Source organism: Ambystoma mexicanum, chromosome 11 (assembly GCF_040938575.1).
Source record: "Ambystoma mexicanum isolate Mex_15411 chromosome 11, UKY_AmexF1_1, whole genome shotgun sequence".
NCBI classification, from domain to species: Eukaryota; Metazoa; Chordata; class Amphibia; order Caudata; family Ambystomatidae; genus Ambystoma; species Ambystoma mexicanum.
In genome coordinates this window covers 1,177,471,945-1,177,499,679 of record NC_090934.1, presented here as the reverse complement: position 1 = coordinate 1,177,499,679, position 27,735 = coordinate 1,177,471,945, and the positions used below count along the sequence as shown (strand labels likewise).

The window sequence follows — 27,735 nt, the reverse complement described above, 5'->3', positions numbered from 1 at the left end:
TCCCCGTCCACCCGAGGGGATGATACGGGGACTGACACGGCAGCGACGGGTACGGACGACGAGGTATACGACGAGGATGTACCGTCGTCGCCTCCCACCAGGGCTTCTCCGCCCGACGAGATTGGATCGTTCCACTCCATGATCACCAGGGCATCTGAGCTTTTCCAACTCTGCCCTGAGGAGAAGAAGAAGGAAGGTTTCCTTTATCAGCGGCGCGAGGCCAAGAGGAAGACGGTCCTCGCAGTGCCTCTATTGGACGACATTTGGGATGAGGGCCTCACCCTCCTCAAGAACCCTTCCACGACGCCAGCTAGAAGAGACCGGTACGAGAAGAAGTACCGGGTCCCGGACACGGCCCCCCTGTGCCTCCGGGCGCAGCCTACCCCGGACTCCGTCGTCTCCGCCGTGGCCAGGAAGAAAGCGGGGGGGGGGGGGGGGGGGGGGAGTGCGGCCTCCACATCGACTTCCCCACCGGACGGCGAGGGAAAGAAATTGGACGCTATGGGACGCAGAGTCATCTCGTCTGCAGCGACGACGATTAAAGCGGCCAACGCCTTGGCTATCGTGGCCCACTACGACAGGGAGCTCTGGTACAAACTGGCTCCCCTGCTGGACTTCTTGCCGGATGACAAGAGGGCAGAGGCCCTGGAGATCCTGCAGGAAGGTGAGGTGGCTTCGGACCACGCCATTACCGTTGCGACGGACATCGCCGACACTGGGTTCCGCCAGTTGGGCAACGGCGTTTGCCTTAGGCGGCGTGGATGGCTCAAGGCTACGGACTTCCGTCAAGACGTTCAGACCAGAGTCCTGGACATGCCCTTCGATGGGAACAACCTGTTTGGGAAAACAGTGGACGATTCCCTTCAGGCCATTAAAGCGGACACCGATACGGCCCGGGCCCTTGGAGTTCTGCAACAACGACGGACGCCCTTTCGGAGCAGCGGAGGCAAGGGCGCCTCCAAAGGTTCCGGCGGCGGTTTCTCCACCTACCGTCAAGCGGCCCGCTCGTCGTCTCAGGAGGCCTACAGAGGACGAGGCAAGTCTGGCGGACGCTGCCGTCGTCGCCAAGGAGGTCAAGGCGGCAAAGCCTCGTCGAAGCAGGATTGAACCGGCCGTGGGGTCGGGCCCCCACCGAGGCACCCCGGTGGGAGGCCGGCTGGCGAGCTTCGTCAGCGTGTGGGAGTCCATCTCCACTGACCGTTGGGTGCTGGACGCCTTGGCCCGGGGCCACGCGCTCGAGTTTCAAAGAAGGTGTCCGCGCGTCCCCCCCGTGGCCAGGAAAGAACTTCACGTCCCTCAACTTCTCCTGGAGGTAAAGGCGATGCTCAGGAAGGGCGCCATCGAACTCGTCCCAAAGAGGCTTCGGGGCTCCGGAGTTTACTCGAGATACTTCCTCGTGAAGAAGAAGACGGTGGGATGGCGCCCCATCCTGGACCTGTGACGTCTGAACAAGTTCATCAAGGCGCAGAAGTTCCGGATGGTCACCCTCCAGCACGTCCTGGGTCAGCTGGAGGAAGGAGACTTCCTGTCGTCGTTGGATTTGGAGGATGCCTACTTCCATATTCCCATCCTAAAGGGGCACCGAAAATTCCTCAGGTTTGTGGTCCAAGGGCGTCATTACCAGTTCAAAGCCCTCCCCTTCGGACTACGGTCGGCACCCAGGGTGTTCACCAAGTGCCTCGCACCGGTGGCGGCGCAGCTGCGCCGCGAGGGGATCCACGTCTACCCCTACCTGGACGACTGGCTCATCCGAGCCAAGACGAGGGAGCTCGCCGTGGTTCACACGGCAAGGACCGTCCAACTTCTCACGGACCTGGGATTCTCCGTGAACTACGCCAAATCCCACCTGGTACCCGCGCAAGACGCTCTGTTTCTGGGAGCGAGGCTCAACACTGTGTCCCTTCTGGCCTCCCCGTTAGAGGAGAGGACCAGGACCATCCTGGGCAAGGTGCAGCGGATGTTGGTGGCCGACGCGGCCAAGGTGAGGTCCATCAAGTCCCTCCTCGGAATGATGTCTTCCTGCATCTACCTCATTCCCATGTGCAGGCTCCGGATGCGCCCGTTGCAGGAGTTCCTGGACGCGCGCTGGATCCAAACGACGGGCAGCTTCGAGGAAAGGATCACACTCGACGAGAGTTTCCGACGAGCGATCCGGTGGTGGGGCACCCGCGCGCATCTGACGGCGGGCATGGACTTCCAGACCCCAGCCCACCAGGAGACAGTGACCACGGATGCCTCCCTGGAAGGGTGGGGAGCGCACACCGAAAATCTGCAAGCAAGAGGCCTTTGGCTCCCGACGGAGAAATCCCTACATATCAACGTCCTGGAGCTCCGTGCAGTGTTTTGGGCCCTCAGGTCCTTCCTTCCGTCCCTCAAGGGCAAGGTGTTGAGGATCTTCACCGACAACACCACCACCATGTTTTACATCAGGAAACAGGGTGGAACCAGGTCCCCAGCACTGTCCAAGGAGGCGCAGGACCTGTGGCATTGGGCCGTCGCCCAAAGGATGTTTCTGGTGCTGTTTCATCTGGCAGGGATAAAAAACACCATCGCCGACTCACTCAGCAGGGAGCTGCGCTCGTGCCACGAGTGGCAACTACGGCAGGATCTAGTGGATCGCCTCTTCCGACGGTGGGGCACACCCCAGATCGACCTGTTCGCGACGGCGACGAACTCGAAGTGCCGGAGGTTCGCCAGCAGGTTTCCCCAGGCGAGGAGCATGGGCGATGCTTTCTCGTTCCCCTGGGAGGGCCTGTTCCTCTACGCGTTCCCTCCTTTGCCACTGCTAATCCGGCTCGTCAACCAGCTCAAGAGGTCACGGTGCAGGATGATCCTCGTTGCACCTGCGTGGCCGAGGCAGATATGGTTCCCGGACCTTCTGGACTTGTCAGCGTCCCCGCCAATCAAGCTGCCGGTGGACGCCGATCTACTCTCCAGGGAAGGAGGCGCCATCCTCCACCACGACCCGAAATCGCTGAACTTGCAGGCCTGGCTCCTGCAGCGCTAGAGTTTGGAGGATACGACATACCGGCCGACTGCAGAGAGGTTCTTGCAAAGGCCAGGGCGTCCTCGACTCTTAAATGCTACGGACACAAATGGAAGAGGTTCTCTGTCTGGTGCCACGCACAGAAGATTAACCCTCTACGGATTACGGCTCCCCAAGTACTGCCGTACCTGCTGATGCTGGCCAAAGCTGGACTGGCACACGCGTCCATCAAGATTCATCTTGCTGCGATCTCCCGATACACCAGAACCACGGGGTGGACGTCCTTGTGGTCTCATCGTCTGGTGAAAGAGTTCATGAAGGGACTGTTCAGATCGTTCCCGCCGGTGAAGGCTCCGGCCCCGGCGTGGGAGCTCAACGTGGTGCTGACCAAGCTCATGGGACCTCCGTTCGAGCCTCTGCACTCGGCTCCGTTGAAATTTCTGTCGTGGAAAACAGCGTTTATTGTGGCCATCACCTCCGCACGACGAGTGGGAGAGATCCAGGCCCTTTCCTGCAAGGCCCCGTACTTGACTTTTCACGACACGAGGGTAGTGCTCAGGACGCACCCCTCCTTCATGCCCAAGGTACCGTCGGACTTCCATCTCAACGAACCCTTGGTGTTGCCTGTGTTCTTCCCGTCGCCTTCGTCGCCGGCTGAGAGGACTTTGCACTCGCTGGATGTGGCTAGAGCGCTGAAGTTCTACGTAGACCGCACGAAGTGTTTTTGGAAGACGTCACAACTCTTTGTGAACTTTGGACCTGTCAATCAGGGGAAGGCTCTCTCGAAGGCTTCCATTTCCAGATGGCTCTCCGGCTGTATCATGTACTGTCACCGGTTGGCAAACCGACCGCTGCCTGGCCGTCCGAGAGCCCATTCCACCAGAGCGATCGCAGCTACCACGGCGTTCCTATCTGGTGTGCCCCTGCTGGACATATGCAGGGCTTCTACGTGGAGGTCGACGCACACCTTCACGAAATTCTACTGCGTCGACCGGGATTCCAGGGAGGAGTCCAGGGTCGGCCAAGCAGTGCTGCGCAACCTGTTCGCCTGAGGTGAGCCTGGTGAGGAGGTAAGATGCTTAATGTTGAGTTTGATGTAATGCTTAATGTTGAGCCTTTGCCACCTCCCGTGGTTGTGCATGTGTGTACTGCTATGTATTCTTTATTCATGAGCATGTGAATCCATGCCAGACCCCATGCTGGAGAAGGAACAAGTTACTTACCTGTAACTGTTGTTCTCCAGCATGGGTCTGGCATGGATTCACATGCGAACCCGCCCGCCTACCCCTCTGCGGCTCTTCACTTGGTCATACTGCCACTTCACGTGCTTCCAAATCTGAAGATGGCTGCCAGAGGCGGGGCTTCGGTAGAGGGCAGTCATTGGCTGTGGTCAGTATGACGCAGAGATCAGTGATTGGTTATTACTACGAAAGACAGATCAGAAACGAAACTGATACTGGTTTTTTCTTTACCGAGGATTCCCAGCCTGACGACGGGGAATATTCATGAGCATGTGAATCCATGCCAGACCCCATGCTGGAGAAGTAAGGGTCTGAAATTGTAGGCCTGTAGTTCTTGGAAAGATCACCCCTTACTGCAGGCAGCTAGCAGAGCTTTTACCAAAGCTCCATAAGGTAATTTTTCAAGGCAGCATGGAATGGAAGGATAGGTGCATTCTTTGGACCTTTGTCCAGAATGTCAGTACGGCCATATTTAGTGACCATCTTGGTAGGGGGTCCCCACCCTAAAGCCTCTGAAACTTTACTCATGACAGACCTTTAAGCTGCGTCTGTGTGAGCATGAGGGTCTTGTGGGTACAAATCACTTTCTGGGGAAGTGTCCAGCGCACTTGCCCTTTGCAGATCGGTAGCCAGGTCCTCAAACATGGTCTCCTCTGAGAAAAACTCCTCTGGAAGGTTATATAGTCTCATGGTTTCGAGACCAAAAGAGACTTCATCCCCCTCATCATCATCAAATCCTTTTGAACGTTGACAAAGTCACTCCTCGATCTTGGCTCATAACGTGGCACCAAAGGGTTGTCGAATTTTGACTGCAAAGAGCTTCCCGAGGCGGGCACTGAAGCGCCTTTGTGAGAAGTCGAGACTGGCACGTGCTTCGATGATGAGGGCTTCGTGGGTCTGATAGACATCGTACTAGGGCCTTCCGGTGCACTCAACGAGTCTTTCCAAGAGTCTCTGCCAGCTTTACTTCGCGCTGTGGGCTTCGATCCTTCTTTGGCCTTTCACTCCGGGGGGCCGCTTGTTCAAAGGGGAACCATTTGCCTGGACTCAACACCTGAGGGTGGAGCGGCATAGCACTGGGTGTGATTAGTGTCTGTCGAAACCGAGGCCAATCCCATAGGCATCTGGCCCTGGTCTCATAAGAGGTCCCTGGCAGCTCCTCTGAATATGGTGGGCCCTATGGACACTGCAGAGGCCGAAGCCATTGGTTCTGAGTCCATGATGAAAATGTGAAGCATCTTGAGCCGAAATTCTTCTAATCCCTCCAGCGTGAGGATTGTGTGCAAAATAGTATCTACAGAGCTGTTTCCACTGAGGAGTCTCGAAATGGTGGCTCTTTTTCTTCGATAAAGAGCAAGAATGGTGCCTAGAGGAACTGCTTGGGGAGCTAAACCTCTTGTGGTGCTGCTTTTTTTTCTTGTCATTCTATATTGGCAATCAAACTTGCTTTCTTTCGTTCTGCACCCAAGGTCTTCGAAGGCACTCTTTTACCACCTGGAGAAAAGTGTTTTGCGACACGCTTAGGATTCATGCATTGGCACGGCACAAACAGTAATGCTGTTGGTGTAGGAGACATACATATGCTTCTCGCAATCCACACAGGGTTTGAAGCCTAATGCCTTCCCGACATAGCAAAAAATTGCATGAGGGGGGAAAAAGGGAACAGAGGTCATGGGGTCGGAGGGTTTGGCCGCTTCATATTAATTGGCCCCAACGTTACATCGGGAGTGAGCTGTGTAACAGTCCAGAGTAGAGCAGATGCGGAGCAGGAGCAGCTCTGTGACACCTGGTGGTGAAAAAATGTCTGAAGGCAGCTGTTGCTGGAGATAGAATATCATAGAAGAGGAATCTGTGGGAGGAGGAGATTCATTAGAAAGTGCATGGACTAGACAATATGAATGGTAAAATGTGCTTTACAATGTATGTTTTGTCCCTGTTAAAAAAAAATGTACAGGGGAAAAACATCACTCACCTGCCTGCTTCTAAAAAATTATGGGCTGGCTCAACACACAAATGTGCATAATTACTAATCTGAGGTACAGAAAAACAGTAAAAAAGAACTAACAAGGTAAGCAATACAAGGGTTAGCAATCCCAAAAATTAGAAGTTCAATTAAACAAAACAGCTATGTAGAAAACGTTACCTTTGTATTCCTTGGAAGGTGCTGCTTGCCATATCTATGATGCCACCCGTCGGTCTTGCTACCACACCAACGAGCCCTTTCCCAATTCCTTTAAAAAATCCTGCTGCTCCTTCTTTTTTTGCTCCTACATAAATCCAATACTACATTAATATACCACAGAAAAAAAGACTAAAAAACAAGCCATGAAATAATTTTCAATAATTAATTGGCAGAGTTTGCTAATTAAATTTTTCTTGATTACCAAACCAACCTATTTGTTAAAAAATAACACTATACAAAAAATTATTGCTAATGTCACCAGAAACTATTCAAAACAATCACATAAAATGAGCACCAATACAGCATTCTAGGGTATTTATTAAATAAGACAAACACAAGATAAATTGGTCCAATTTACTCACTTCACTTTTTTTTTGTAACTTACACCAACATTTTGCTTTGCCAGAGAAAGGGTAAGTTCTGCAAAAAATCGTTTTTTACTAACCCAGACACTGCAATCAGGCAAAACTTAAATTGTTTTACAAAATCCAGTAGATGATGTAGCTGATTCACTAAGAAAACACACTTCCATCATAAAACACCTTGTCTAACTTCCAGTGGCAGAAATTATACCATTGCAAGTGAAGGTGGACGTCAAATTACAGAACTAACATTTTCAATTCTATTTTCTCACACAAACAAGCATTTTCCCCATACTTCTACACTTTCTCCATCCAACTAATTTCCACCTCAAATGTTTACTTTCACACCTCAAACAACACATCTACACCATGATTTTGGGGTGTACCTTATGACACTGGAGAGAGGTTTTATGCAGCTGTTGAAAAGTTTAGTCAATTCCATAAACGTGCAACTTGGAGTCTGCCATCCACACCCACTCACACACACCCCTGACACCCTCCCCAAACCTGGCCCACATCCACCTGCCACTCCCATTTCAGGTGTTACACCAAAATCTGCATGGAGATCTTCTGTGTAACTGCAGAGAAAGAAAATACTCCAATTCATGAAGTAGCGGAACGGAAGTGGCAAATCTCAGGTTAACCCTGTGACGAACTGACCTGCCTCCTGCTCCAAAGGCAATACAGACGCTCCATCCATGCCAAGAAAAGCGCCCACATTCAGGCCTATCTTGTGCATACAATAACATGGTTGAACTCTTCAGAATCTGCAGGTTACTAGCCAATCCTTTCCGTAGTCTCCTCCTCCCCATTTCCTTCCCGGGCCCTCTGCAATGCATTGGCCACACACTTTGCCACCAAAACTCAGGACATTCTGAACTCCCTTGTTACTCACCCGCCAAACCCATCCCACACCCCCTTGCCTCCCTTGGCCACTCACCCTCCTCCTTCCGCGTGACACTTAAAGAAGTCACCAGAGTTGTACGCTCTATGAAGGGTTCTTTCAAACAGGTTCCCCCCTGTTCGTCCAGAACCATCAAGGACAACATTGGCTTTCTTGCCCCCAAACCCGCCGATTTCTGCAACCTTTCCTTCACCACTGGTTCTTTCACCTCCTCCCTCAAGCACTCCCTTGTGCGCCCGCTCCTGAAAAAACCTGCAGCAGACTACATCTGTCCATCCAACTACCCCTCTATTTCAATAGCCTCCTTTCTGGGGAAAATGCTGGAGAAGCTGGCCTTAGCCCAACTCGAAGTGCACACTGAACTTGTCGGTTGTCGCAACGATCATCAATCTGGATTCCGAGCATCCAGAGGCATGGAAACTGATCTTCTGAACACCTGTGAAGAACTGCTCGCATTCCTGGACTCCAATGCCCCAGCTGTCCTCATCCTCATCTGCCTTTGACACTGTCCATCCTCGTACAAAGGCTCCACATTAACGTTGGTATCTCGGAACAGGCACTGGAATGGCTGACCTCTTTCCTAACTGACCGCTTTCTCCCTTTTCTCACTTTCCCCCAGAAGCTCAATGTCTCCCGCGTCCTGGTTCTCTCTAGGCTTGACTGTTGCAACCTCCTCCTCCTCAATCTACCTTTGTCCACTATGCCACCCCTTTGGCTAATCCAGAATAGAGCAGCAATACATTATCCTTGGCCTTAAGCCCAGGGACTGCATCTCTCCTGCCCTAGAAAGTCACCTCTGGCTCCCGGTTGCTGCACAGATCAAATTCAAATCCCTGTGCATCATCCACAAGGCTGTCTGGGGCCGGGGACCCCACTACCTGCAACTCTCTCTTACAAAATATGCTCCTTTTAGATCTCTTCGATCCTCTGGTACCAACTCTTTGTGTAAAGCGTTTCGCTAAACAGAGAGCAGGAGGTTGTTCGCTTTCCTCAGCTGGATCCCTCCTAGGGAACACCCTTCCCCCTCCCTTTGAATCTTGAGGAGGACCTTCTTAAGTTCCAAAAGCACCACAAGACTTTCCTCTTTTCCTCCTCCTTCCCTTCTTCCCTTCTCTGCTAATTTCACAGTTGATGTGATTGGTTTCTTGGACCCTCATGCATCCTCTGGTCCCTTTTACCCCACACATCCAATCTCTCCAGCTTCTGTCTACCTTCAGCACTTACCTCTGCACACCCTCTGCACTGGAGACTCGCACTTTCCACCCAACACGGCTCCTGGCCACATAGCACTTACCATATCTTGCAATTCATACGTGGCTCTTCTCAAGCACGGACACCCCAGCACCTACACTACCCTCTTCCTTGCTGTACTTGCACGTTCTGAATACTCACACGGCATAGTAGGTTCAGCTGTCCCCTCCCCCACTGTATTTTATGTATATTTAATTGTTCTTCAATCCCATGTTCCCTCCCTGTTGCCCTGTGGGCGCTTTGAAACAGAATGTATTTGCTGTATAAGCACCTAACAAGCAAACAATAAACTAAACTAAAAATAAACTTGCTGGCATACCATTAAATTACATTAACAAGGTGTAAATCCTGTTAGTGAATTGGTGCAAATTGTTTTGACATAAGTTACACAATTTTCATGGCATAAGTCATTCTTATACTTTTTTGGGATTTCTAAATCGGTCCCAAATGTCTGTAAAATGTAACATTTTACTTCATCAAATGACACAAACAACACAGAATAAGATAAAAACGACTCTGGAAACAGTTTTCAGTGCCGGGCTCTGTGCAGCTGGATGCAGTTCGTGTTGTACAGAGCAGTGTCTACGTATATTTTATGCCACACGCATCATGTGTTGTGTAAAGAGACGTTTAGAAATTCCATATACCAAAAATATAAATTTTAACAGAAAGTCAGAGCTGAAGACTAAGTACAGAGTACAATGTTGCGGCAGGCAGGGTATTTGGCAACTTCAGATGAACAAGGTGGCCCTTATCAACTGATTTATAAATACCGCTTTGGGGGGCATGCAGCACTGCCACACTGAGCCAGGTAGGCGCAAGGGCAGCATCAGAATCCCTGCTACCCGACCAGAATGCAGTACTAGTTGTGATTAGCACCTCAAGCCTGCATTGATGGTGCTGATACTTCTAGTTTCGTTTTTAAGGGAAGCACAATTTGTGTGATTCACACACGCCTACATCCTCATCCTTTAAACTACAAACATAAATGTCAGTGAATTGGAATAGCCATTCTAGAACTTGGAGGTGCGCAGGTGAGTGGGGAGATGAAGTTGGGCTAGCGGACTCCAGTGGGAGGAGGAGAGCAGGTTGGAAGGAGGAACTCCAGTGGGGAGACCTGGTGGTGAAGTGCAGTGGAGCGGCATGGAACGCAAGCAATTAGTTGCAGATTTCACCTGCATGGTCAGCCTCCCGACTGGCCACCATCTATCCAACAGGTGCTAACATATGATATAATTGAAGACCAAACTAAGTTTAGTGTATTGTTTTACAGCGAGTCTATAGATGTAGAGACTGAATGGAACCATTGATTGCTTCTTTGAGTAAACATCTTGTCAGAATTCTGTATGCAATATGTAAGGGGAAACACAAAGCTAGAGACTAAGAAGATTGGAAGGTATTGTAGGAAGCAGATAACTGGGAAAACTAGTTGGAAAATTGAAGTTTGCAAACTGGCACTTTCTGGGTAGCTGGTTTAAAGCAACGGGTTGATGAGATATAATGCCAAGGAGTTTAGGATTAGCTGATGGGTGGAGCACCAGCTGCAGAGATATAAATAACAACAGGCATGTCACAGAATTATGTTTCCCATCAAAAGCCATTTGACTTTGTGGTAATGTACATTTTCAAAAGTGTTCTCTGGTGCTTGCCAATATGATGCCCCTTCCCACATCACATTTAAATATGGTTTACACTATGATATTTAAATACGTTAACCTAAGCTGAACTTTACTGAAAGAAATCTATACAATACAGTGTTTTATAGTAAACAATTTATTTTGCATTATGTAACAACTTGCGTTTTTCCAAAGTGCAGGACTGACTTTAGAAAAAAGTTAACACGTACTGCTCCTTGCAAAAAATATTACAATTAGCTTATTAAAAGTATCATCCTGATTACTGCTGGTTTGATATTATTTGAAAAAGAAACAACTTTTCCAGGCTAACACTCCCGCACAACTCCTTGGCACTTTTAAGAGTGGTCACACTCCTTGTATCTCAGCTTCTCAGTAGCCAAGCATGAGGGCTCAGGCTGTTGAGGTTCAGTAGGAGGACTCGCCCCTCCGACTGGGATAGCAGACCAACTCTTCGTGGGAGGCGCATGGATGGCAGATGGCTATGTCCAGCAACTCTGGGCTCCACGTTCTCTGGGCCCAGTCCCTAGCGATCAGAATCAACGTGGTCCAGAACAGGCACTTCCTCCTGAGAGCTAGTGGAAAGACAGGAATTGGCTGGAACGCATAAAGGACGTTGAAAGTCCCCTCAACCATCAATGCATCCCTCAGAGCTTCCTGTCAAGGAAATTCCCTGGAGCAGAATAACTCGAATGCCTGTTCCCACTGAAAATGAAGAGATCCCCTTGAGGAGTCCGTCAGCGGGAGAACACTTCCTCCAGAACCTTCCGACAGAGCTCCCACTCATCGTGGGCCCAAGTCTGTATGCTCACGGGATCCGCTGTGACATTATCTCTTCTAGCAAAATGAGCAGCCTGCAGAGAGATGCTGTTCTCCAGAGCCCAGAACCACAATCAAGTTGCCTCTCTGTTAATTACAAACTTTTAGCATATAGTGATAGCACTAGAAAAAAGAGTCTAACAAGATCGCTACAACATACACAGTTATGGTAAGAACTACAATATTAAAAATAATTCATTAGTAGTATACAATTATAAAAAGCGCAATATATATATTAAAAAAAAGAATCATTTAACCACACAGTTCATTTGGAAAACCATAAGTAAGAAAAGTATCAGAAATACTTTTGTGCTCCCTTCCATATTGTGCAAGCTGCAGATGATATGACAATCGACTCAGCCCGAACTAGAGTAGACCAAAATTGGTCGCTTCTGATATCCTCAATCCGTGAGACAATCAGTGTAGCCTTTCTCAAAGTATTTTCTTAATATTATACAATCAGTTAGTATAGGGCGGCAGGTCTCAATGCTGCCATGGCAAAGGCGACATGCACAGCCACTTTCTTCTGTTTTTTCCCATTTGGTAGTATAGTCCCTTGTTGGCAAGATGTTTAACCGTAGATACAATATGAAGCGTTTGAGTTCAAAAGAGCAGAGTTTAAAAGATAGCTACGAGGTTTATTAATTCCGAAAAACTGGTGAGAGAACTCAACGTACCTTTTCTTGGAATGCAAAGCATCTATATTGCTTTCCATTTCCCTCAATTTTTATTTCTTTTTTATTATCATTTCTTAATTAGGCTCAGAAGTATATATATCATTGTCTAGACCTAACAATTATATGTAGGTCAAAGAGGAATGTTTAAGCTCTGCCACAAACCCATTAATATCAACGTTTCCCACCCTTAAACCCAACAATTTCAACAAGCGATTAGAATTCAAATTGGGCTGCATGAGTTTGGCAAAAAGAAAAACTCTTTGGTCCTGCCACGATGATAGTAGCAACGTCTGGCCATATTTCACTCTAAGAGCCTCCACCGGCACAGCTTGAGGAATGTTTAGAACTGCAAGTAAGAGCCTAGCTTTGAAGCGTTTTAGCCATTTCACCAGCCCAAGAGGCAGCACCACAAGAGCATAAAGTATACCAGGAATCATGTCTGTGTGATATATTTCTAGCAGGTCTTGTATATTATAACCACCCTGATGTATTATATAATGTCTAACAGCCAGCCATTTCTTCCATATTTTGTTAGTAATGTGCTCATCATAGAATGATAAGGATGGGTTTATTTTGATGGGGAAGCCCAAATATATGTATTCACCAACATTTCCCAAGGGTTGTTCTTTTAATTTTCAGATACAAGGGCCCTTGGCCCTGACATTATTCCCTAAACACATAGTTTTAGTTTTTCTTATATTGATTACCATGGAATTTCTGTCAGCATACCCAAACGGGGCATTCAGAGAGCGCTGGAGCCCAATAGCAGTTTGATCAAATAATAGGATATCATCAGCATTGGCAAATCAAGGAACAAAAATAACATTAATTTTGGGAGGAAAATTACGGATCACAGAGATCGCGCAATTCATATCAGCTGTATACAAATTATACAGACTAGGTGCTAGTGCACACCCCTGTTTCAGGCCTCTATTTGTAACGCAGTATTTTGTGGACATGCCAGACGAATTTAAGAGAACAAAAATACAAGTGTTTCAGTACAATTGTTGGATACAATATAAGTCACTCATCGTAGTGACTAATGTACTCCTAGTCCATAGTCCCCTTTCCTCCATAATGTATGGGCGCCCCTCGCTGGGCACAGGAGACAGAACCTTTTTCACCAGAAAAATCATCTTCCCCTTTAAATTTAGATGCACGCAGGGGCGTTGCCCTGGTACCATGCATTCCCCCGACTCTGCTCACCTGCGCCACTTCTCAGTCTCCTTTGACGCATCGACAATATTAACATTGCCTAATGACACCAGTTCTATTAGGGGGGGGGGTGGTGGGACATATGGAGGAAAGGGGACTATGGACTAGTAGTATGTTAGTCACTATGGTGAGCAACTTATAATTACTCCTATGTTTCGCCCCCTTTCCTCCATACTGTATGAGTGATTACAAATGAATGTATGACCACGGTGGAGAGTTGACTGTCTTAAGAAAACAAGTTCCTCAACACTGCATGGTCAAATGCTGTGTCTGACCTGGGGCTGGTATCCAAGCAGTAGTGCTTGCAGAAGTATGAGGGAGTAGCCCACATAGCTGCTTTGCTGATAACCTGCCACGGAATGTGTCTTTGGAAAGCACATGCATGTGCTTGTGCTGTCTCTCATACGCCTCCTTGATGGCCATAACCATCCACCATGCTATGGAAGCCTTGGAGGCCCAACAGCCTGGTTTTGATCCTCCAAAGGTGATGAACAGAGAGTCTGATTCACGGAAGCTCTTGGTTCTGTCCAGGTAAAATCTTAGCGCACATCTGACATCCAGACAGTGCAGTACCCTTTGAGCCTCATCCTTAGAGTCCGCGAAGAATGTTGCTGATCCAATCTCCTCATTCAGGTGAAAAGAGGAGATGACCTTAGGTAGAAATGCAGGGTGTGTTCTGAGCAACACCTTGTCCTTGCGAAATGTAGTATATGGCTCTCTGATTTGGTGTGCCCAGGTAAGGCCCACTAGCAGGGCTGTCTTGATGGTAACTAGCCTGAATTCCGCAGACGCCATAGGTTCAAGCGGTTTGTGCGCCGGGGCGCCCAGGGCCACATTAAGGTCCCACACCGGGTGTGGTTTCTTGCTAGGTGGATACAGTCTGGTCAGACCCGCCAAGTGCCTCTTAACCACCGTATTCGAGGATGAAAAGACTTCCTCGACCGAGTTCTTGTAGGCCCCAATGGCCACCAGATAGGTGCGGTATGTGTCTACCTGCACCCCTCAATGGGTGAGGTGCGCTGAGAAGGATAGAACATCGTCCAACGAGCAAGTCAGCGGATCAATTTCGTTTGATTTATCCCAATGGCAGAACCTGGTCCACTTGCTTTTGTACTGACTCCTGGTAGCGTTGCTCCTAGCCCCTCGTATGATAGCCAGGTCAGCCTGTGACTTGTGCAGATGCTTCGGTGTAACCTGTTCAGGAACCACGCTGCGAAGACTAACTTCTGCGGGCGAGGTGAACCACTGTGCCCCCTTCCTGGGAGAGTATGTGTGCTGGGCCCAACGGCAGGTTTATCCAACAGACTGAAGTTCCGAGAACCAGGGTTTTGCTGGCTATCATGGCGCTATCAGTATGAGCAGAATGCCTTGCTACTCCCTGACCCTGCAGATGACCCTGTGCACCAGCGGAGTGGGGGAAAACCTTACACGTTCATGTTGTTCCACAGGATCTGCATTGCGTCGCCTAACACACCCCTGCCTTGCCCCAGCAAGTGCGAACTGGGGGTATCTCCAGTTGGTACTGGTGGCAACGAGGTCCACCTCCGGATGACCTAACCTGGTGAAGAGCCCCTGCAGGACCTCCTTAGTCAACTGCCATTCGTAGTTGTCCAACCCCAGCCTGCTGAGCCTGACCGCCTTGAGGTTGGACTCCCCTGGGAGGTGGACTGTGGACAAGTGCATGTTGTTCACCATAGCCCACTCCCAAATGTCGATCAACAGTCTGCAGAGGGGAGGAGGCCTGGTGCCACTCCGCTTGTTGATGTAATACATGCAGGCGGAGCTGTCTGTCTGAAAGAGAATAGACTTGCCGGTGATCATGGGGAGGAAGGCTTTGAGGGCAAGCCAGATAGCCATCAACCCGAGCCAGTTGATGTGTGCCAGCTGCTCCTGACGTGACCATACTCCATGGACACTGTGGCTGTCCAGGGTAGCCCCCCCCCATCTCTCTAGGGATGAGTCTGTGGTAATAGTGACCTGAGGTGCCGGCTGCGGGAAGTGGCTGCCTATCCGCAGGTTGATGACTGTACCCCACCAGACTAGATCCTGGTGCATATGTTGTGGTATGCAGACCTATTCTGCCTGAGATCCCTTCACCTGATTCCAGGAGGCTAAGAAGTGCAGCTGCAGTCTCCTCATTTTGAGCCTTGTATGTGGCACTGCGAGGAGACATGCGGCCATGACTCCCAACAGGTGTTGTTACCACCACACCAAGGTCATTGCTCTGCTGAGAAAGTGTCCATTGGCCCACGTGATAGCTGCGATCTTGTCCGATGAGGGGAAGATCCTTTCAGACCTCGTGTCCCATATAAGGCCCAGGAAGGTCAGACTCTGCATGGGCAAGAACTGTGACTTTTTGAGATTGATAGAATATCTGCAGTTGTTCATTGCAAAGAGGCGATAATTGTTAGGGTCCAACCTGTCACCTCTTTTGAAGATCGGGACAATAACAGAACTGCGCCAACGAGGGGGTAAAGGACCAGATTGTAATACATGGTTATATAATTTATTAAGAATTTTTGCCCAAAGAGACGGTTTAGCTTTCATAACTATATCAGGTATACCATCATGTCCCGGAGTACGGGAGCTATTCAGATTGGAGATGATGAGGATTAAAAACTCCTCATCAAAATCTAATTTCAATGATTTGCAGTCGGGGAGCAGAAGATTAGATTTATCACGGCCAGAATCAACTTCATTGTATAAAGCGCAGATATACTTGCAACAAACATCCTCAGGTACAGGGTTAATCTCAACAGGAGTGAAACTCCTCCTGTAGGCGTTGAGTTTGGACCAGAACCTTTTTGCCATTATTCGATGAAAGCCAGCCAAAAAGCAATGTCCCATTCATGGTGCTGACCGATCTTTTGTGCATCTTAATCCAGTTTCTGTAGGATGTAGATAGTTTTCTAAGGGCAGCAATATTAATCGTAAACACTCATGTTAGAGTTTCTTTTCAAATTCATGCACTTATTAAGATGGATTTGTTTCTGTGCAGCAATTTGCGGATCGAATAGGACCTTATCTGATTTGCTATTGGGATTTAATCTCATGATTTGCCTTAGGTACCTGTGCGTCATTCTTATTAGGGGCATATTATGTTCAACAGTCGAATTCGATGACTTCATAGCCAAGTCAAGATTGAAATTAGACTGGTTGAGTTAGTCATTAATAATCTTGATATCTATTTCGGACCAACATAGACTGTTGCCGTGAGTATTAGAATGGATGTTAATGTCATAGCTCCTGTTCGAATATGCAGTATTACTGTAAAAGTCCCAACTAAGAATAGAATGGTCACTCAAGGTAGTGTGAGAAACCTGAAGGTGTTTTCGTGACTAGTCCCCGGGGATCTGCCATCGAGGTGGCCAGGTCACGGCCATCGCTATTGGATCCAGTTCCTGGGGGTGAACGAGTCAGGGAGGAGCACCTGGATGGGGGGTTCCTCGGGGAGTGGAACACCGACGGGTGTGACACGGTATCTCCCTTCCTTCAATAACTCTTCCCCGTCCTACCACGTAGGACATTAGAAAACACTGCCCCCCCCCCTTTTCTAACACAAATACTTTCGCACAAAAGACTAACGCCAGAGCCGTTCACCTGACATGTCCCAATACAAGGGTCAGGCAGTCAGGCAATTGATGAGAATCACGCACACCTGGCAGCTCCTTTCCCTACACCACAAGGATAAAAGGTGGAGCAAGAGAGCACAGTACGAGCAAGGACGACCGCATGATGAGACAGCTATCCAGACCCGGCAGTTCAAAAGGAGAAAGGTGACTAATATCGAGAGGCTGACGAGGAGAGACACAACCTTGCCCTTTTCGGAAAAACCCTGCAAACCCTCCGATAAAAGAATTGTAAGGCTGAGGACAATAGCCCAAGTGTGCTGCAGCAGATGTCAACGGTACACGGAGCGTATTGACGCTCATAAACCGAAGCGAGGGAGACTCCTGCTTCCGTAGTACCGGCCTTGACTCCAGTAAAGAGGAATGCCAAGCGGTTCATCACAGCCAGTGAGTCGAGGGGAGAGCCGATAAGAACCGGGCTGTGGTGAATGAAAGTCACAAAGTGTGAACTGCAACATTGTAAAGGGGAGACCAGCTGCAAAAGGGGACTGGTATCACATGGGTGCTGCTCCGAGAAACCTTGGTCAATCCCCTTCTGAGTGAAACTACAGATACCAGAAGGTTGTAGGAGAGCCGCCAAGATAGGTCAAAATGGTCATACAGGAGGTCAAGCAAAATCCCTGTACAATCAAAAGCCTTTGAGCTAAGAACTGTAAAGAAGGCAAGGGAAGTGAATCCCGTAAACACTGTGAGTAAATGTGAATGTGGAGTTGGCAAGAGGGAACCCGGAAGAGGAATGCTGACGAGAAGGGGGCAAGTTTAAAGTCCCAAGAAACAGTGTTGACAAGAATGAACCCCGCCGAGAGTTATGAAGGAAGGAAAAACCATAGTCATCCGAGTGGAGGGAGGCTGAAAGCAAAGAGGGGTCTGCGCCTAGAAGAGGGGGGCCCAGGGGTGAATCCATCACAGAGAAAAGCCATAGTAAACCCAGTGGAGGGAGGCTGAAAACAGAGAGGGGGTCTGCACCCAGAAGAGGGGGACCCAGGGGTGAATCCATCACCAGAGAAATATGCAAGACAGAACTTTGTGTTGGTTAGTTCGTTCTTTTCTTGGTAAACCTATCAGGCCCTCGGGACCAGGAAACCACAACCACTGAAGGCATTGATATTGAAAGGATCTGTTTTTGGATCCAAGCCCGGAAGAGGGCGATCCAAGGGGTGAAAAGCAATCACCCAACACCACAAAGAACAAGGGTCAGCACCCGGAAGAGGGGACCCAGGGGTGAAGAACCGTCACCCTAAGGAAAACCAGGAAGACTATTTTGTTGAAGGAACTTTTATTTTGTTATATGAACACATCAGGCCCTCGAAGGCGAGACACTTTTAAGGCAAATGAGACTTGGCCATTGAGAGCACCTGATAAACTGGAACAGAACTGTCGACACGTGCTGAGGAAGCTCGAGTGTGTGCTATGCTCCATGATCCCACCTTACCCCGTGCTCAAAACGTGGGGGAGGAAGATCCAGGTTACAACATCCTGACATATTATTTGTGAACACTTCTTTCTTTTCTTTAGAACTATCCCACACCCCTTTTTGTATTAGTTTAAGGTTTGACAATAGGTTTCTTAGTATATGTTTTCTTTATTTGATACGTCACTAGGACTGCCTTATTTTCATTTGAAGGTGGACGCTTGCTCCCATCTCAGATTTAGGTTTAGTTTAGGTGTTTTTCCACCTCACCCTCATTGTTCAATAAACACCCTTGAACTGCGATCATTTGTGTCTGTCTTTACTGTTGCCACTATGAGTTCCTTACAGTAGTAAAATGAGAAATGCCATATGACAGGACTCTGAACTGATAATGATGTTGGCCCACAATGAACCTTGGGTAATTCCTGTGCTTTCGATAAATGGGCATGAATGGAAGTAGGCATTCTGAAGGTCCAGTGATACCAACTAGTCCTACAGAATGAGCGCTTGGAGGATCTGGGCTAGAGTCATCTTCTTGAAATTGTAAAACAGGAAGGTAAAACACACAATGGGCCTCATTACGACCCAGGCGCTAATGGGTTAACGGCACCGTAAAAGGCTGCGGCGCCGTTAACCTATTAGCACCTAATTACGAGGTCCCTTTGCGGGACCCGACCTTAACGGCTGGTTTTACCAGCCGTTAAAGTAGGGACCTGCAAAGGGACCTTGGTGCTAAGTACGGTGCCGCAATTTGCGGCACCGTACTTAGCGCCTTCCCCATTCCCATTGAGCCCTAAGGGGCAAAAATGGGAATGGGGAAGGGCCATGGCGGCATGGGGAATTACCGCCCCGCCAACCTTGGAATGGGGTGGTAATTCCCCATTCCGCCATGGCAGACACCGGTAATAGCACCATGGTCCTCCGCCTGAGTCGTAATGAGACCCAATGTCTGAAGCTTAGTCACCTGTCTCACAGACGGAAATGATGGCAACAAGGAAAATCACCTTAAGGGTGAGTAATCTAGAATAAGAAACCTTAAAACTAAATTCAAATCCTATGACGGAACCACAAACTGGTGGGGAGGAAACTGGTTCCACACTCTCCGCAAGAACTGCATAACAGTGGTGATTCTGAAAAACGAGCCCTGTTCCGGGAATCTCTTGAACACTGAAATAGTGGCAGGGTAACCCTTTACAGTGTCAATCTCCAGGCCCGCCTGTGCCAAGGATAGCAGAAAATCCAACACTGGGGATAGTGGACAGGATAGAGGATCCAGATCCCTCTCCCGGCACCAAACTGAAAATGTATGCCCTCTGCAGGCATAAATGGATTTCGTAGCAGGCCTCTTAGCTGAAAGGAGCACATCGAGAGTGTCATCTGACAAGTCCCACTCCTTGGGCCTCATTAAAAGTTTGCTGGTATCCCACCAGTAATTCTGGAGGGATACCGGCAAACTGCCCTACTATTTCCGCCGCCTGATATCCAGGTATTACTGGGATATTACAGGCATCGGAAAGGGCGGCAAATCACCATTCCAGGGAGTCCTCTACGACTCCATGGAGCGGATTCCCAGAATTACCGGTGCCGGTAGTTCCAGCATTTATTTGCTGGTGGGGGCCTGATTTACTTTCAGCGCTTGGCTGGAGGTAAATCAGTACCTCCATCAGCAAACTTGTGTTTTGCCAGTCCGAAAAAATTATTGGTGAAACTCTCCTCGGAAGGCATTAGGGAGGGCGGATAGACATGTCCAGCAACTCTGGATACCACAATTTCTGGGCCCAGTCCGGAGCAATCGTGGGTCCAAACAGGCACAACCTCCTGGAAACCAGCGCAATGACAAGGATTGGCGGGAACGTATAGAGTAGGTCTAAAGTTAACTCGCCACTCAGCGCGTCCACCAGAGCTCACCAACGAGGAAATTCCCTGGAGAAGATGAATGCATACTTTCTGTTCACAATGGACGCAAAGAGGTCCACTTGAGGAGTCCCTCCAAAAGGAGAAGACCTCCTGCAGAACTTCCCGGCAGCTCCCTTTCGTGGGAGGCAGAAGTCTGCCTGCTCATACATTTACTGTGACATTCTCTCTTCTGGCCAGATGAGCCGCTGTCAAAGAGACCCTGTTCTCCAGAGCCTAGGACCACAGTTGTATAGCTTCTCTACACAGAGGCAAGGACCGGACGCCATCTAGTTTGTTGAGGTAGTGCATTGCCACCGAGTTGTCCATCAGGACGAACACCCTCTTGCGTTTCACAGAGGGAATGAAATCGGCCAGGAGCAGCCTGATCACCCTCAGCTCCAGCAAGTTGATGTGAGGTGCTCACCAGTCAAATTTAACAGGTGAGCGTCCCAGCCAGTAAAAGATGGTCCGACATGTGGGCCTGAAGCTGCGATCATTGGCAATAGAGAAGCCACTGAAGCAATCACATGCCCAGCCCTGCCTCTGGCACCTCTAGGATGCAAAAGGCCATGAGACCCAGAAGGCGCAGGAAAGCCGAGGCCGGGACTTGTTCTTGGGATTGGTGGACATGGACCAACCGAAAAATATTTGGCACTCGATCCTCGGGTGGGAAAGCCCTGCCCAGACTACTCCGATAAATCAGATGGACTGCAACAGTGACCCCTGAGAGATTTTGAAGTTCAGAGAAAAGCCCAGGGTCTCCAATAGTGTACATGTGCGGATTAGATGCTCCAACACTGGAGCTGGGTAGCGAACTCGGACAAGCCAGTCGTCCAGACATGAATGCTCTCCCTCCTGAGGAAAGCTGCCATCACTGCTAGCAGCTTCGTGAAAACCCTGGGGGCGAAGAAAGTTCAAACGGAAGGACCTTGAACTGGTAATGATGTTAGCCCACCACGAACCTCTGGTACATCTTGTGCTTTTTACTGAATTGGCACGTGGAAGTAGGCATCCTGAAGGTTCAGTGATACCAAACATTACACAAAGAGAAGCAGTCTGTTAAAACGGGTACAACGTCCGTTCATCGCGGGATGTTTTTCGCAGGGTTTTTTACCAGGAATTTTTTGCTGAAAAAACTCATAAGATTTTTTTTTGGGGGGGAATCAGAGAAATATATAAATTGGGTGAGGGTGTTCTGGAACAAATAAAAAAGTAAAGGGGATGGGGGTTTAGTGGGGGGAACCCCCCACCAAAAATAAAAAAGAAATACATTTGATGAGTTTTTTCGTAAAAAATTCTGCTGTAAAAAACCCCATGAAAAAACATCCCGCAATGAAATGACATGGAACCTTAAAACGTGCAACATCCCGGCTGCAAACAATACACTTATCACACAAAGTTGCACATTTATATTTGGGATAAATAGTCCGTGCACTTTACATATCAATCACTAAATTCATACTTTTTTCAAAAAATTATTGCAAAAATATTTGTTGTGTAGTTGCCATTCTTTGCACATAACAATACAGTTAATACACCAATCTATTTACAACCAGCATGAATGCTTTCTGAAACTGTTTTTTAATAAATGTCAAAAATGAATTACATATATTTTAACACCAGCCATTAAAAGTATGGCAGAAATGCCGACATATGTTTCATGTTCTTGATTTCCTTTGAACAATTCATCAGGACAACCGCTTGTTGAAGAAAAAAATGGCATTTCAGGATCTGTCTAGGTATAACAATGCACTGTAAGGCAAAAGAAATTACATTATTGCCTATGAACAGAAACACTGAAATGTCAGGGGCCTTATCATGAGGTTGGCGGTATCCTGGTGGTAATTTGTGCCGGATTACGAGCGGTAAGGTGGTAAATCCCCATTCCCCATTTGCTCATCTGTTATGGGGAAACTGACACATCCTTCAGGCTGTCAATTCTGGGAAACTACGTTTCCCTTAGTCTTTGTGACTATGTTGCCATTTCTTGGTAAGTTTCTATCTATGTGCCAAGTACCTTACAGTACTGCTCATAGTGGTCCTTTTAATTTTATGGCCCTAGACACCTTCTAGGGATTTCTTGGTGATTGTACAAGTTTGTCTAGGATGAACTGATGGCAGAAGTTTACTTTCATAGTATTTTTACTTCTTTTAAATGAACCATATCGCGTTTGGTGCAAGAATGTGACCAGTGCCAAAAATGGCTGTGACACGAAGTCTTTTGTTCTGTCCTTTGGCTATTTTGTCCCTTTGCCTTCCCCCCCCAGGTTGAGTCGACCCAGGAATTCCTTATTTGTGCATGCAGCCTCCCGGGAAAACTGCCCCAATCCACACTACTGGTGCCAGTATGTCTGGTATGCCTGAATGACTGGGACCGCTGTGGACCATGATTGGACAACGTCTGCCATGCATGCAAGAGAGCAGATCTTCGATTAGTTATCCCAGATTTGAGCGTGAAACGAATCTTGGACAAGAGACGGGGCGCTGAATCCATTCCAGGTTTATCACCTGAAGTTCACACTGAATTACAGAAGGAGCCAAGTATCCTGAAATGCTAAAGCAGACCCATGGAACCATCAGAGATGTGCTTCAAGGTTTGGCACCCCGAGCCTGCTGTTGTCCCGTCAGACCCCTGTTTTTGCATCGATCACTGAAGCAAGGGCGCTTGGACCCTTTGGAGTAATGGGAACAACTACTCTCTGCACTTCCCAATTACCCTCCCAAAGAGCCTCATTGGAAATGTTCCTGGGCCATCCAGCGAACTGACCAGCTCGAACCCGGGGTATCGCTAAGTAACGCTGCCGTCCTGAGTTGGCACTCGACACTTAAGGAATCGCCAGTTTGTTGTCCTGGGCCCTCTCCAGCCAAATTTCTTAGTCCTCGCTCCTCTGAGATATGATTTAAGAGAGTGCGCCACGCCGCAAGCATTTGCGGTCCCTATTATGCCCTGCTGTGGTGACATTGCCTACCCCCCTGTGCTTTGAGATGTGCTGCACTAGAACGGTCCTCTTTCTTCACTGAGAGCTGAGAAAAGGCTACTGTCCCCCCACGGACGATCGTCCCACAGCCGCTGAGAGCTGGATCGACGTGCAACTGCAGGGGTTAAATCTACAAGCGACCAGGCCTAGACTGGCAAAGCTTGGCCCGGACTGTGTCGAGGGTCGGTGAGCACTTGTATCACTTACCGGTGGCCCCCATGGCACAGCCATTGTTCTTTATGTGCGAGAATCCCTAAAAAGATACTCACCTTAGCTTGGCTAGTCTGCGCTATTCCCGAAACTTAAAAGTCGCTCTATCTGCAAGGGTAGACCTGTGTACTTCGTCACCTCAAGCCCCTCCATGAACTGCTAGAGCTCCCTGAAGAGGACCTGCTTTCTCTCATAATGCATGACCACATGTTTTCAACGTACTGCGGTACATTTGAGCATAAGGCTCCCCACTTCGTAGGGCTCGACTGCTTAAGTTAGGGATCGATTCTTAAGAACTGACTAATGCTATATTTGTGTTAACCTACCCTTCTGTTGCAGGTTGTGGCTGTGTTTTCCCCTTTACCTCATTAGGCGAAACGTAACTATCTATATGTTAAATAGTGAAAGGTGTGTGTGGTAACTGCTTTATATTACTGTGGTTTATTTGTGTTTAATTATTAAGGCCTATAATAAATGTATATGTATTTTTTACATACACTTGTCGAAGCGCATTCTGTGGAGTTTTACTGTGTGTGCACATTGTGGGCTTCCGGTCACTCTCACCCCTTCTGAGACTGTGGGCCTCATTACACGTTGTGCGTTAAGGGATTAACGTTACCGGTAATGGAATACCGGTATCGTTAAATCCCAACCCCAATTACGACCCGGGTTACCGCTATTAGCTGCACCGCTAAGTACGGCGCCACTAATAGCGGCTAGTTCACGGGCGCGCAACCTTTCATCCCGGAAATAGCGGCATGTCGCTAATAGCACACCATCACAAGCCATGCGGGCATGCAAATAGCGGCATGGTAAAGCCCCAAAAACCTCCTACCGGCATGGCGCTAATACCGGCATCTCGAACCACCCGTTAAGAGAACTGAGCAGTGTTCCCACCTGCCACAGGTGGACACAATCAGCACAGGTGGAGGCAATGGAGACTGTGCCATCACAAAAGGAGCACACCACACCCCTTAACACACCCCTTCCCACACCAAGATGGTTCCAATACTAGCAGCATTACATGGGCTGGAGGACATTATTGTAGTGCAGCAGCAACAACAACAGGCAGCACAGAGGAGACGTGGGAGGAGGAGGAGGGCAAGACAGGTGCAGCAAGCACCACCAGGGCACCTAGTAATACCACAGAGGCAGCCACCAATCACCAGGATCCAAGCCAGTCCATTTAACCTAACCCCTGAGCAGATACACACCCTATACTGTCTGGACCGGGATACCATCACCAGCATCGTGGACATAATACATGACGACATTGTGAGCCTCATAGACAACAGAACTGCCATCCCCCCTCTACTGAAGGTGGTGACTGTGCTCCACTTCCTGGCCACAGGCACCTACCAGCATACAATGGGGCAGATGCATGGCATCTCACAACCAGTATTCTCACGCACGCTGAACCAGGTACTCAATGCCCTCCTGAAGCATGCACGTGAACACATATTCCTGCCACGGACTGCCCAGGAGATTGCAAACACCAAAGTTGTCTTCTATTCACTGGCAGGCATCCCAAGTTGCATCGGGGCCATTGACTGTACACATGTGGAATTGGTGGTCCCACATCACAATGAAGTAGTCTACCGAAACAGAAAGCAATTCCACTCTATCAATGTCCAAATGTTATGTGACGCAAACAAGATAATCGCACATTGTTGTGCCCGATTTCCCTGATCAACCCATGATCCAATGGTCCTGCGGAACTCAACCATACCACGCTACATGGAGCGACAAGCCGGACAACGTTTGTGGCTACTTGGTGAGTAGCAGGGCAAGCACATGACAGTGTGATGGGGGGGAGATGCATACTCCAACTGGTTGTGATTGGGGGGGGGAGATACCTACTCCAACTGGGTGGATTGGGGGGGGTGGATACATACTCCAACTGGGTGTGATTGGGGGGGAGAGATACATACTCCAACTGGGTGTGATTGGGGGGGGAGAGATACATACTCCAACTGGGTGTGAATGGGGGGGGGAGATACATACTCCAACTGGGTGTAGACAGCCGTCCGTAGGACAAATGGACATACATATGTACACCAATGTCCATCAGGGAAGGCCACAATGTACTTGAGAATAACCCACATGCAATTTGAAGTTGCACAACATTGAGAACAATCCAGGTTTCCAAATATCACACATCCATTCACATCCACATTGCACATCATGCCACACCACATAATACACAAATCAGCAACATGGCGTCAATATAGTTATACAGAATTAGCGCAGCACAAGATCAATAAAGCAATGTGCCCTTGAATGCATGCAAAGGGATCACCCCTAGCCATAGCATTGAACCACGCACCTATAGCACCACTGAAGTGATGCTTCACAGCATGGCAACATCGATGTCGGAATGGCAGTACACTAGCAGTGTGGTACCAATTTTGCCTGGGCCCAGGGACACCTAAGACCTGGCCTCACCCAGGACATGTCAATTACTGTCAGAGGCATGAATCGGGCATGTCCACTTGCAGGGTCGAGCTCACCTTTGCACATTGCAGTCACACAGATCGTCTGCATGCATGCTGGTAATTGTGGATTTCAATCACAATGCAAAGTCAATTTGTGTGATATGTACAGGCCGCTCTTGAGGTGAACAGTGACAGGTCCCCATTTTTCCCCCCATACAGAGGTGATGCCGGCTATCCCCTGAAGAGGTGGCTCCTTACCCCTGTACGGAACCCACAGAACAGGCACGAAGAGGACTACAACCGTGCACATACCCGTACCCGCGTCGTGATTGAGCAGACTTTTGGCCTTTTGAAGACACGGTTCAGGTGCATAAGCAGGTCGGGTGGGGCTCTCCTGTACGGCCATGAGAAGGTGGCCAAGATCACCATGGCATGTGTCATGCTGCACAATATGTGTATCAGACGGAATGTGCCACTGCCCCCTGACCTTGAAATGCAACCACCTGATGAGTTTGATGAAGATTGATGATAACGGAGGTGACAGGGATGGTGGTCATGCAAGAGGCGATGCCCAGGAGGGACGCGATGTGCGACAGCATCTGATCAACCAAATATTCTGAGACACAATTTAACTCTGTAGGATGGATATGGGTATTAGTGCACTGGTGTCTGTGGTGAAGCGCAAAATGGACCCTGTCATCAATAAAGTACACATACACAATGACGACGTCCAAGCCTGTGTTTTGACTAGTCACCAGTGTATTAATGTATAATGCGATGATAAAGTGCATGTCCCCAACTATCCCACCACCCTTTCCCACACCCCTCCCCCCACAACACTCCCGAAACACCCTTTCCCCCCTCCCCCACAACACTCCCGAAACACCCTTTCCCCCCACCCCCCACAACACTCCCGAAACACCCTTTCCCCCCACCCCCCCCAACACTCCCGAAACACCCTTTCCCCCTTCCCTCCACAACAACCTTGTGCCTTGCACAATGTTGGTGTCCTGCTGCACACGTGCGAGCTAGACCCTGCTGTCCCTAATTGCCATTGCCACCACCACCATTTGGAGGTTGGGATGATGTGCGCCTAGTGGTGCGCATGGAGCGGCGGAGGGGGCTTGTCTGCCTTGAACTCGCAGATGATGAGGAGGCTGTCTGTCCCTGTGGTGGTGGGAATTGGCGGTCCATCGTGCCCGCTATACGTGTGAGGACCTGGCTCAGTTGGCTAATCTCAACGCACAGCCTGTTGGTACAGGCTTCCATCGCCTCCCTCGACTGCCTAGCAGTCTCCGTGATGTCCCCCCTGAGACGGGCAGCCTCTTCCACATGCTGCCCAACCAGCACTGTAATGTCCTCCTGGTGCTGCCTGATGGTGGCCAGGTCATGGCCACTGTGGCCAGCTCGTGGTGTGGCTGCTGCGCCTACATCTACGTCCCGGTCAACCGGTGAGGCCACCTGTGGGCTCCAGCTCCCTCCCGTGTTTTCCTCGCCAGACTGGCCATGGGCACAGGATCCTGGTGTTGGCCACGGAGTTGCTTCTGGGCTTCCTAGGGGGGTTGGGGTGTGCATTTGCATGCTGAACTCCATAGGGTCCTCCACATCCGACAGCCGCACTCTGGCAGCTGCCTGACCAGTGGAACTTGTGGCAGCGGAGTGTGGCCCCTCCGTGAGTGTGACCTGTGGTGGGGGGTTCACGTCAGTGGGTGTGGCAATTGTTGCTGGTGTAGACTTCGGCATTGGCACAGTGGCGATCTTGAGATGTTTGACCCTCTGCAGGGGCTCACTCCTCCCTGTGCCACTTGCTCTGGTGGGGGTGTCCCCTGTCTCCTGTGCCCTGGGTTTTTTCTTTGCAGGGGGGGCCTGAGTCGCAGTGGAAGGTTCTTCGCTGTCTATATGTGA

The 27,735-nt window shown here is 49.2% G+C and overlaps 1 protein-coding gene across 4 annotated transcripts in view; it reads right to left on the bottom strand.

Annotated features, from left to right (window-relative positions):
* The window catches only part of VPS13C (vacuolar protein sorting 13 homolog C), a 5,236,720-nt gene that overhangs the window by 425,467 nt on the left and 4,783,518 nt on the right, over nucleotides 1-27,735 (bottom strand). For all 4 annotated transcript variants that reach the window (XM_069624493.1, XM_069624490.1, XM_069624491.1 and 1 more), the window contains one exon: nucleotides 6,371-6,494. In XM_069624493.1, coding sequence (XP_069480594.1) covers nucleotides 6,371-6,494 — 124 coding nt within the window. The remainder of the gene's footprint in view (nucleotides 1-6,370; nucleotides 6,495-27,735) is intronic.